This window comes from Trichoplax adhaerens, genomic scaffold (assembly GCF_000150275.1).
Source record: "Trichoplax adhaerens TRIADscaffold_46 genomic scaffold, whole genome shotgun sequence".
In the NCBI taxonomy this organism is placed as follows: Eukaryota; Metazoa; Placozoa; class Uniplacotomia; order Trichoplacea; family Trichoplacidae; genus Trichoplax; species Trichoplax adhaerens.
In genome coordinates, this window is record NW_002060986.1 from 207 (window position 1) to 12,917 (window position 12,711).

General features: G+C 36.5%; 2 protein-coding genes across 2 annotated transcripts; one reads left to right on the plus strand and one right to left on the minus strand.

The window, feature by feature from the left end:
- Positions 1-2,922: 2,922 nt before the first annotated feature.
- TRIADDRAFT_34086 (uncharacterized protein) lies at positions 2,923-7,601 on the plus strand (the record flags this gene model as incomplete). The annotated part of the gene is made up of 21 exons (XM_002118332.1): positions 2,923-3,149; positions 3,397-3,453; positions 3,744-3,840; positions 3,935-4,010; positions 4,113-4,177; positions 4,262-4,363; positions 4,478-4,554; positions 4,637-4,728; positions 4,840-4,939; positions 5,018-5,103; positions 5,189-5,304; positions 5,385-5,591; positions 5,761-5,832; positions 5,930-5,998; positions 6,073-6,148; positions 6,283-6,365; positions 6,542-6,694; positions 6,817-6,951; positions 7,022-7,084; positions 7,304-7,396; positions 7,524-7,601. The coding sequence occupies 21 exons, from the start codon at positions 2,923-2,925 to the stop codon at positions 7,599-7,601; spliced, it is 2,124 nt and encodes a 707-aa protein (XP_002118368.1).
- Positions 7,602-10,888: 3,287 nt separating this feature from the next.
- Positions 10,889-11,176, minus strand: TRIADDRAFT_17411 (expressed hypothetical protein; the record flags this gene model as incomplete). Its single annotated transcript, XM_002118339.1, has 1 exon — positions 10,889-11,176. A coding segment is annotated over one exon (288 nt), but the record flags the coding sequence as incomplete, so codon positions are not given.
- Positions 11,177-12,711: the final 1,535 nt, after the last annotated feature.

Genomic DNA, 12,711 nt, shown 5'->3' on the forward strand with positions numbered 1-12,711 from the left:
TCCAAGCATGCTCAGTCCAGGTCTTCTTATATTACAGTCCTGTATACAGAGCTGGGCATCGAATTCGATCGCTTCAATTTTCTCTCTAGTAAAAGCTGTTCCAATTGAAGTTTCTGATATACAGTACTGTCCTGTAGAGAAAATTGAAGGCATCTAATTCGATGCACACTGTAATAATACTGTATGTCTTTCTACTTCTACTGTAGACTGGGACGAGAGAGAGCTGTTTCAGAGAAGAAAACTTTCTTGCTCTACCTTACACAATATCTATTTTGACGAGATGCAGCCGAAAAGGTCTGTCCGTCCAAGCGTGATCCGTCCAGGTCTCCTTTTATTATACTGTACTGTACAGAGCTCGGCATCGAATTCGATCGCTTCCATTTTCTCCATAGTAAAAGCTGTTGAAATTGAAGTGTGTTCTATACTGTACTGTACATGTACTGTAGATTACAGTGTACAGTATGTTAACAACTGGACAGTACTGTACACTGTACCACTGCTATCGTAAGCAGTACATGGATTTAGTAGTCAATGACAGTAGACTGCATGAGTAAATCGACCGCAGATTGAGTAGTACATGGCACAGTATACTACCTATTTCCAAATCGGAATTTGGCGGGAAAAATCCCCCAAACCGCCAAACTTGCTATACTACTGTACGATACAGGACTCCGGGGTCCATTATTTTGTATCAAGCCTATGTTCAATCAAGTTTGCGTGGAGGCTATTACGTAATTGCATGGAAAGGAATTAATTGATTCCATCGTTCAACTGCTCATCGGAGGAACTCTAGCATTGCAAATTGATCAGGTTCCATCAATTAAAGGTTAATACTATATAGGGTAAGCAAGTAATAGTTTGATGAATTCTCTCCGCTCTATTGACTGCATAGAATACTGTATGATATTGCTTTTGGATTAGCTGATTATTCAATTGTAATGTGTACTCTACCGTACAGGATGTGCTCAACTACTGAGCAAGAAATAATCACAATAATACAGTCATAATTTATTGATCAATTTGCACCAGGACGAGTAGGTCCACATTCATATTGCTCTACTCTGCTAGACTCGACTTTATTGTGGATCTCTACAATGAATTGATGTTGTAGTAAAGTGGACATGAATGCACAGTAAAGGGTAGACTGTACAATCGCCTAGATAGATTCATTGCTATACAAAGATTACACATGATCGACTTATTTTTCGACACCCTATACGATATCGTAAAGGGCCAACAATGGACGATTCTGATGATTCAGTGATACACAATTGTAGTTGCATTTTCCCCTGAAATGCAATTCAAATTCATCATGGATGTTAATAATCAATTCAATGACAAACTAGATAGAAATGGCATATTCAATATACAATTGATAGGATGTCAATGAAAATTGACAATTTTATCTCCTGATTAGAAAAGCATCACTCGCGAATGCACTGAGATGCTAATGATCGTGCTATGGGTAGACTGTAGTACAGTATTCCAAAGCTAAAGTGATGAAGGAACGAGAAATGGTTTCGGTGCATTCCGATGATAATAGCCTATTAAGGAAAATCGCTACAGCTGTGGCAGCAAATTAACTTCATGAATAAAGATTGTCAGATTGATTGTCCCTACGCAATAAGGCTGCATTGGTCGTCACGTTTTTTGTGAATAATTATCATCGTCATGCAATGTCCAATGAGAATCATATATACGCAAATGTGGACAAGAATTATACTTCGACAACATTTAACGTGTTGTTACCGTATTGCTTTCGCTAGGAAGAATCCTCCAACTAGGACAATCACTATGTCTCAATTATCGATATCGTAAGTTTGACAAATCAGTGCTTGCTGTATATGATAATCATTATTGAAATTATATTATACAAGGATATCATTTTCAAATGGCGATATCGTATAGATTGTATCGACATGAACTATACGAGCATCTCAAGAGGATAATCAATCGCGCTTTTAGTGCCAGACCTAATCCATTTTTTGCATTCTTTACTGCCACTATGTTGAATAGATTGCGTTTTGTAAAATCTATTTCTAAAATTTGGTATATAACACCTTTCTTTTCTGTAACTGATGTAGGCAATTCTTTGCACCGAAAAGCAACAAAGTCCCTGATAAACGACAGTAAGTTTCCAGTATTTTATTTATTCAACCAATATTGTTTTAAGTTAGTTTTATCAACTCCAGTAAATGCTATAGTAGTTTCCAGAAAATTGTCACCTTAGAATTAATTTTTTTGTCGTACTATTTATTAGAATGCGATAGGTAAACATAATCGTTCCATTTTGTTGCATTTCGGCATAGGCTTGACAGTGAAAACATAAAAGATGACAAAATTATCGATAAACAACCGCAAAAGAAGCGATCTCGTGTCATGCATCTTCCGAACGACAGTGATGACGAAGAACATGTACAACTTACTGACTTACTTACTACTGTATTAACGACTGAGTTATTGTGGTCAATTAAAATTGTCATATTAATTGTACTCGTATGTTTATATCGACAGGGCAACTCTACTCTATCAGATACGAATACATGTAATCCGGTAAAGAATATTCAAGCCATCCCTTTAAATGGAAATAGTGCGACTTCAAGCAACTCTGGTAATCATACAATGCTGGATGGAGATGACTGTAATACAAACAAAGAGGCCAGTCATGTTGAAGAGAAGGACTCGTTATCTCCAAGGATAAAAAGTACGTATTATTACAAGGATATGACAGGAAGATGTTTTGCGCTTAAGAACAATCACTTTGGTTAAAAATAGATTAGAATCTAGTGTTTAGCTAACAACTATAAGTCTGCAACATAGCTTATAACTATCTGTGCTACTGTGATTACTGATACACTTTATAACCGATGAAATGCTATAGCTGAAAAGCGTGATGCAATGGCTTCCAGCAATGAAGATTGTATGAACCAGAAAGAAGACGATGCGCCAGTGCAAACACCGTACGATGATAGACTTGATATTGCGCATGAATCTTGCATCGTTTGTGCATTATTACATCGTTTTACGGTTTTACTCTTTGATAGGCAAGTAGACTATGAAGATATCAAGCCCGTTGATGGACCTTTGTATTCTCCATCTAAGGAATCTTACCATCCTATACGAGATGCTTGCTGGGCCTTAAAGCAAAGGTATTCCATATGTATTATTTCTTGGAAAAAATAATGTTAAAAGAGAAGTAGTGTGTGTATTCTTGAAATTCATACTATATAATAATGCGTGGATATCTTGCAGTTATGGAATAGTTATACAGCTGTAAAATATTATCTGTTTTGGAAGGATAGATTCAATAAATAAATGTTGCTGTGTACCTGGTATGCCAATAATATGGATTGATTAAAGGGTTCATGAATTTAAAATTTTTATATCGTTGTCTAGAGTCCCATACATTGCTATATCTCGAACATTCGATGAAATCGAAGCTACTTCAGCACGGTAAAATATTCTAGAGAGTAAATCTTAGATCATTTTTATATCACACTGGATTGACGTCAATTCGCCTTAATATAATTAGAGGATATAAAATATGAAATATTTACTACACAGCTTTTGCAGACTGTTACGTATTTTGCAGAATTACTGCAGAGACTATTGTCCTGCCTAGTATTGCAGATGAGACTGATTAGAATAGCTTGGAAATCATTCATATTGTTTCTATGAAATTTTTAAACGGTTCATTTATAGGTATTCAGCATTTCATTTACTATTATGTATTGGGTTCTTAGATTAAAAATTATTTCAACGCTGCGAAATTTTTTCCGATCTGTAATCATTTTAACGCCAGAAGATTTAACGTTCTGTGTTTATATGTGCCTGAATAAGGTAAGTTCTAATTTCCGTAGAAATTTCGATAAATGCTTACATATTATTATAAAGGTTAAAAGAAATGCTAAAGGTATATCCTTATAACTTATAGGTTGGTCCAGCTTATGAGGGATTAGAATTAGGTATCGGCGAAACAATACTAATGAAAGCGATTGCACAAGCAACAGGTACCGTGAACTACTTCTTTTTTAGTTGTCCAACTTGTAAAATACACAAACTAATCTATGAGGGAGTCAATCTTTAATTCTGATGTCTTTTCTAACTTCAAGGCCGAAGCTTAGCCTCAATTAAGGCAGATGTTACAGAACGTGGTGACGTTGGGATTGTAGCGGAGGTGAGTTTTATATTTTATGAGAGTAATTACTCCTATACCATTATATGGTTGTTTTTATTAATTCCAATAACGAATAATTTGTAGACTAGTCGTAGCAATCAACGAACAATGTTTACTCCAGCTAAACTTACAGTGCGCAGCGTATTTTCAAAGCTTAAAGACATTGCAAAAATGACTGGAACAGCAGTACGTTGCAAAATTTGAATTTACCGTTACTCGATTGTGTGTAATGTTATTGTGAGCGGCTATTTAAACTTGTATATGTGCATAACTTGTTGCATTTTTGTATAACTTTTAAAGTCAATGAACAGAAAGTCGGATAAAATCAAGGAGATGTTTGTAGCTTGCAGACACTCGGAAGCGAGATTTCTAATGAGGTTTAACGAGATTATTTCGACTACTAGGTGAACATCTAAGCATTATAGTTTCGGTCCTAATTTGTATATCAATATGATCTAGATCTTTAGGTGGAAAATTAAGAATTGGCCTAGCTGAGCAATCAGTTCTAGTTGCATTGGCACATGCCACTATCTATACACCATCAAATCAAGGTAGGCGATCGTGTGTAGCCCTTGCATCGCTTGCAAACTGCTTGTTTGTTAATTATTTTTTACATATTGCGCTCGCTAATTTCTAACGCCATGCCTCATATTTAAATGTAGTATATCCACCGCATATAATAGATGCTAGCAAAGGTAAGGCAGTTGATGCTTTCAAGAAAGAATTAGACAATGGGGCTTTGTTACTAAAGGATGCACACTGGTAATTAGAATTTCACTCTTTCGTTTCTGGTACCTTCGTATACCTAGTGTACAAGTAATTTATGTATATTGTTAACAGCCAGTGTCCAAATTACGATCTTGTCATACCGGCCCTTTTAAAATATGGTATTCACGAATTATCGGAACATTGCAAATTGTCCCCAGGTTATAATTTATGATGAACATTTTGCTACAGTGAAGTAATGAATTTTATTCAATCAATTGTGATCTACCTTATACTACTGTTTAGGTGTTCCTTTGAAGCCTATGCTTGCTCATCCAACTAAAGGAATACATGAAGTATTGAAACGCCTAGAAGATAAAAGTTTTGCTTGTGAATATAAATATGATGGGGAAAGGGCTCAGGTAGGCTAATATCAGTCGTTATAGGAAATAAAACTTCATTGACTGATGTTGTTTACACTAAAAGTTTCAATATTTTGTAGATTCATTTATTAGATAATGGAGAAGTGCAAATTTATAGTCGCAATTGTGAGAACAATACCACAAAGTATCCAGATATAATCATGCGTATGCCAGAGGTAAAATTGGATCACATCAACTCCTTCATTATTGATACGGAAGCTGTCGCTTGGGATAAAGAAAAACAGCAGATTTTACCTTTTCAGATCTTAAGCACCAGGAAACGTAAGGTAATTTCATATTACGGCCCAAGTATTGCAGCAGTAATTCTTCGAAGCCTTTGTTTGCTAGAATTATAATCGGTTATCACGGGATAGCATAGCGAAAAAATTTGTAAAATTTGAAATTAATGTGTCGAATCGGTATTTAATGTGACGTTTTAAACTTGCGTGTTTTTAGGACGTTGATGCTAATGAAATCAAAGTCCAAGTTTGTGTTTATGCATTTGATATGTTGTACTGCAATGGCAAGGTAACATTTTAAAGCTGCTACTTTGCTAATCCAGACTAGTTTACATTGCAGTATTTTAATGACTAAGTTTGGATCTATTTTCTTGCACTTTTCATAGTCTTTGGTTAAAGAAACTTTCGAGAAACGAAGATCGGTGTTGAGGTCATCCTTTAAAGAAGTAGAGGGGGTAATGCCATTTAATAATAGCTGCCGTTCAATACGATTCTTTGACTTAACTGGTAATTTTTTCTCAATTTTTAGGAATTTGTGTTTGCAAAGTCAAGGATCTCTGCAGACACAGAAGAAATTGGCGAATTTCTTGATGAATCTATTAAAGGTAAGAATGAAGCGATTTTATTCTAAGAAACTAAAGCATTTTGTGTGAATTATATAAGTTAAATTAAATTTTAATTCATCACCATAGTTATGACTTTAAGATTTAATTAATTGCACACTCGTGATTATATTTAGGTAATTGTGAAGGACTGATGGTTAAAACTTTACAAATCGAAGCTACTTATGAAATTGCCAAACGATCTCATAGCTGGTTGAAGGTTTGTTTTTTTCTTATTTTTTCTATTACTGATGAAAGCTGCCTACATGCACTTGTATGATAAGGTTTGCGTACTTCTTGTTGCTTGACTAACGAATGAAAAGCATACTTGATACGATTGAATTCTCATGCTGTTTAGTTGATACTTTAATGATTATGTAATTCTTTTATGAATAGCTGAAAAAGGACTATTTGGAAGGTGTTGGTGATACTTTGGATCTAGTCGTCATTGGAGGTTATCTTGGTAAGGGGAAGAGAACAGGAACATATGGTGGTTTTTTGTTGGCATGTTATAACGATGAAGACGAAGAGTTTCAGTCAATATGTAAGGTATGGTGACTACGTTTGTTCACGCATAGTTTGATCCTAAATAGTTCACCAATAAATTTCTTTTTAACTTTAAATAAATATTCGTACTGTAATTGAATGTTATTTCGGTTCAATATTTGTAGATTGGAACAGGATTTAAAGATGTTGAATTAGAACAGCACACAAACTTTCTCAAGCAGCAAACTATTGAAAAACCGAAATCTTACTATCGCTATGATAGTAGTGTCCAACCGGATCATTGGTTTGAAGCTGTACAAGTAAGTGTCAATGTAGGAATGTTGTCAATGTCGCTATTTAATGATGTGCATTATACTGTAATTTATACAGGTATGGGAAGTTAAAGTAGCTGATCTATCGATATCACCAGTTCATAAGGCTGCCGCTGGAATAGTAAGTTTCATTGTCATATCTATACAGAGCAAAGTGGCTTCATTTGTCATTATTATATGCTGAATTCATGTCAATGCCTAGTCTAGGGTCTGTATTAGCAATGCTAGAAACGATCACAGTTAAGCTTGTGCTTATGACAGAACTATAGGACAATATTTCTCCTAATAGTGTATTAGTGTGCTTTAATTATTTATTTATAATAATTTGTGATTGATAAAGGTTGATCCAGAGAAGGGAATATCTTTGCGATTTCCTCGATTTCTACGTATTCGTGATGACAAAAAACCGGAAGAAGCTACAACAGCTTCTCAGGTAGGAAATTTGCAGTCTTTTGCGAATGCTTATAAAATGGACTTGAATATTCCCTCTGCTAAATTCTAATTATTATTTCACTACAGTATATGGCTGTTTATGACTTTCTAATAATTAATTCATGCAGGTTGCGGTTTTGTATAGAAGTCAACAAAATATAGTTAGTGCTTCGGCTGGTAATGAAGATTTCGAAGATTATTACTGATTGTATAACGTTTAACGTCCTTGGAACGGTTATGGAGATGAAAATGTTTATAAAATCTACTTTCTAGGCAGTCTATGAAGAATTCGTGATTGATGAGTTTTTATTATTTTTGAAGGCAAGAACTTTTGTACATTTTCGCTAAGTATATTTTACTACTCGTCTAGTTGCTTCCGTTTCGTAGTTGCGAAATCAACTTACATAGTGTAACATCTGTTTAACCAGGATTGTATATGCAATTCGATAGTACTGTACTGTACTTGAGCCTTTATCTGATTATATATATGTCTATACAGATTATAATGAAGTATTATTATTATTATTATTAAATGAGATTTTGATACTGTATGGTAGATGAATTAAGGATGTCCATTTCCGTATTCATACGCGTATCATGGGCTACTGAAACTAGTAGATGATTCGCATGTACTTGGATGGTATTAGCTAAATTACTAATCGATGTGCAGTACTGATAGAAGTCAATTAATTGGGCATTTGCCTCGATCGTCCTAGAGAACTACACTAGTTGTACTGATTGCCTTGCATAGTTGGATCAGAAGTACACCACTGCAACAGCGGTGAAGCGATACCACTTTACAGTCGTTACTTCACGCATTGTGATGGCAACTAGCCGATCACAAGCTCGGAATCGTACAACCACCGACTGTTTTGAAGGATAAGCGAATGTTGTTATGAACTTTGTAAATAGTCTATCAATCCATATGCAGTCAAACTATTTGCTAGATTGACGATTACCTCGTGGGTGATTAGCTGACTGTCAACAACAAGATTGCGGGCATGTTTATGCGTGTGATGTATTGCCAGAAACGCGTTCAGTTGACTGTACCACAGTACAGTACAGCAGATACAGTACTTGGAAAATTGTACTGCATAGTGCATACTGTACACTGTACAGTAGAATAATGGACCAGCGCCCACTCGCACGCTGTTTCTGTCCTACTACAGTATGCTAATTTCTTGCTGTCGATTCTGCTGCGAAAAATTGCCATCCTATCTTGTATACTGTACTGGACTGTGAATGACTTTGAACTGAGCGTTTACATCCAAATTGCACGTATCAAGCTACAGCATGTTGTAGTGTAGTCAGTGTGCTGCTTAGTGTGTTGAGTGTTAAAATTGGAGAAATGCGGCAGCAAATGAGCACCGGCCATTGGATGTGTTACTGTTACAAGACATTACAGTACAGCACACCGGTAAATGGAGCGGTGGCGAAATGCGCAGGTGCAGTACAGTACACTCACAGTACTGTACCTCTCTATACGCTCATACTGTACAGTCAGTGTCAATATTGTCATAGGGCAGACGTACACTGTACTCAATGTATTGTACGTCACACTAAAGTACTGTACAGTATAACCATACGTTGTACAGTACAGACTACAGTACAATATTGTCCAGTTTACAGTATACCAAGTTCATGTACTGTAATGCTACTGTACTGTGTACAGTATACCATTCCGCCAAACGCTGGCACAACGCACCCTATGATACAGTAGACTAATGGTGATAGTTCTGTACTGTACGGTCACGAATTAACTGAACCATTGGCCAGCAAATACTGTACAGTACTGGACGTCACGGATGACTGGATGAGAAGATGTGAAAATTTTTTTTTTTTTTCTAGACTCCAAATTTTTTTTCCCTTGTCTATTTTTCACTACTCGTTCCTTGCAGTTAACCTTCACTTTCCCACAATGGAGAGAAATTGAAGAAAAGCACTTTCTCAAAGCTTTCATGTCGTAATACTGTATTAAGATAAGGTATTAGTCTAGTCGTCAAAGTTTGCTGTTGTCAGATGAGATCCCAGCGTACGTTGACAGAGTACTGTACACTTTGCTGGACAGAAACATGAAATCAATCAATCAATCAAGCATTTATGAAACAACTTGGCGTCTTGCTTGTTCAATCTTNTTGGGCGAGATGTGAATAAAATAATGTTTCGTTTTNTTCGTTACTGGGAGCTTTTGTTGAACGCACTATAACTATCTCCTCGAAGGATTAGCCAGTATAAATTGGATTAATTAATTAATTTAGGCTATCTCTTCTCAAAGGGCTATTGAGTGCAGCAGTACGGTAACAGTGGAGTCTTTCTGGAAGGATACTATTGCATCAGCTGAAAAAATCATACTAAAAATATGGAATAAAAACAAGTAAACGTGAGCTATTATGCAAGAATGAGCCATTTTATTGCCGATATTGATTCCAGTTCGAAAAAAGGCGATAAATTAGCGAGTAGAAATCAACTGGAATACAAATTATAGAATCAAATATTAAAAATAAACGAGAAACAACGTACAATAGCTATTGACGATAACTTATAGCAGGCACTGGAAAATACAGCGAATCTTTAATCAATTTTTTCGGCAATAAACAAATTTACCAACCGAAGCAGGAAATTGATGATATCTACAATCATCTTCAACCGCATTGATGCAGTAGTAAATAAGTATATATTGTACACTATTCGTATGCGCGTAAATCTTAGTTCAAGAAAAATTGTATCAACATCCATTTCATACACGGTCATGACTCCAATCAACTATAGAATATCTTTATCTCACAGATTGAATATAGTACAGCAATTCTACCGCACAATACTATACAGGATCATACATTTTTTTAATAATAATAATATGTCGGAAACATAAAAATCGCTATAGCGATTTGTGCATAGTATACTATATTATGGGTGGGAATCTATACAATTTATACAGTACAGACTTTTAATAAAAGAGGACCACATATTAATGCTGTCCTTTTTCAACAATTTATCAACTTATCTATACATGGCATTTTTAAAATCTTCACTACAGCTGGCATTGCTACCGACATCTAAAACGCCAGCTTTAATTCACCACCACTTCATACTGCGGGAAATGATTCATCTGAGAATTGTTCCTATTTGTCCCGCTTTGTGAGTAGTCTACATTATTATTACTTTGTTGGTGATGTTGCTGATATTGTTGGTAGTGATTGTGATGCATTGGGCTACCTTGCATTGGTTCCATATTGAAGCTGTCGCTTAACTCAGTTCTAGAAAGTCCAGAATCAAAATATTGAGGTTGGCCCGAGGCCATGGTGTAACTCTGGCTGAATCCCATCGAAGTTGTTCCAGTGGTAGGTATCCACAAAGAGTTGCGAGTGTAAAAGCCTTTGGGCGAGTCACCACTGCCTTGAGCGGGAGTGAAGCTGTCATTAACAGTTAAGCCATTCTTCAACTGTTGTTCCATCATCTTGTAGTCGTTACTTTGGTTATAAGTATACTGCATGCCGTTAGTATTGGGTGCACTATACAAAGTTTTGATCGCTCGCTGGTCGTTGATGCGATATGACACTTCATTGGGATCAATCCATAAGTATAACTTATTAGGAAAATGTTTAGCAATAATTTGGGATGATACACCAACTTTTTTCGCCGCTTGTTCTAAAAGTGGATGTAGCTTGCCGTTGATGACTATACATCGGTAAGCGCTACCTTTACTCGGTTGTTGAGGATACCAGTGGCCGTCGAATTTGGCTGTCACAGCAAGTTCCAACTCAGAAGCGAACTGGTCCAAGCCACTCTGCGGCAAACTCTCATCTTTAATGTAAGAAAGTAAAAAATCAATTCCAATCCTGATCAGACTGTCCATCTTCGGTGGTGGTTCGTTCATGTTGAATAGTAAAACTGCTACTGTACAACTGCAGTAATGCTACTTTTGGATAAATTGTAACTGAATAGCAACTCAAGTGGCTTGGATTATCTACCAATTTGAGATTTTTCACTGGACTAATTTTTTTTTCTAATGAACGAAAAAAAATCTCCTTCAATGTTTTTCTGCAGTAAAAATCAACAACCCTTACAAACTAACTGGGACCCCCGAAAAGTGACCCAATTTAACAGGGGCAAGATTTTGATCCACTAATTAGGATTACGCTGATTGGTGAAGTGGTAGCCAATCGCTATCCCTGAAAGGTCTATTGGACCAATCGCGCTATTATACTCGTCTGTTCGAGCTATATTTAGATGATGTTTATAAACACAACGCCGCAGTCAGCTGACAAAGTTGCTTAGTGACATCACAACAGGCTGTCAACTGATTGACTCATAATAGCTTGCAGTGTGTGTCCATTGTACACTTGTACACTTGTACAGTACAGTACAGTAACATGACATGTAATGGTTTGAATTTGCTGTAGTCATAGAGATACAACTAAACCTGGATCACTTACACTACACACTACGCTGTACTGTACAGTATACTGTACTGCACGTACTGTACACTGTAGAGTACAATACTCCATTGTGCCGTCCGTACAGACAGTACAGTACAGTACAGTACTGTCATTGGTAATCTCGAATGACTACAGTACAGTACTGTATGTTGTCTGACAACTTGTCTCTACACGTACTGTACTGCAGCAGGTTTACGTCCTGTTGTTCGATCGCGTCGCACAGTCAAGAGTTACATGAAGCTACAGTACTGTAGGCTAGTCCAGAATGAATGACTCATGCCATGCAGCACCAAGTCAAGTGCGGGGGTCGGTCTTGTAATCTGTCTGTAGTCATGTACGTAGTCACGTACGTAAAAGACACAACAGCATAATGCAATATTGCGACTTGCATCGACGCATTTGTTTATTTTTAGCTCACTGCAGTGACAGCACCCCGCCAAGCCCAAGGGAAAAACTAGTACGGTCAGGCGTGTCATTTTGGGGGAAATTGGAAAACTTACTTCGCGTGCTTTCACACTGCGACACATGGCACTCTTCTACAAGTACGTACAGTATACTGTATTACATGGGAACTTTGGGGCATTGAAACAAAGGTCTTTTCTTGTTCTTCATCACTAGAGTACAGTACTGTACAGTACACCAGAGACCCTGACTGTACTGTACTGTACAGAACAAAACCAGAGCCACAGATACTGTACACTGTACAGTACAGTACCGCAAAATTGAAAAGAGCAGAATAAAATACAGATTGAAAAAGCTTCTGTCGTAATACTGTACAATTATTATTGTAGGTAGATTGTTCCTGTACGCAGTACTGTAGATTGGCATTCAGAGAAGTAACTCATAATGGAAAGTTTAGTGGAAGAAGTGAGAAAAT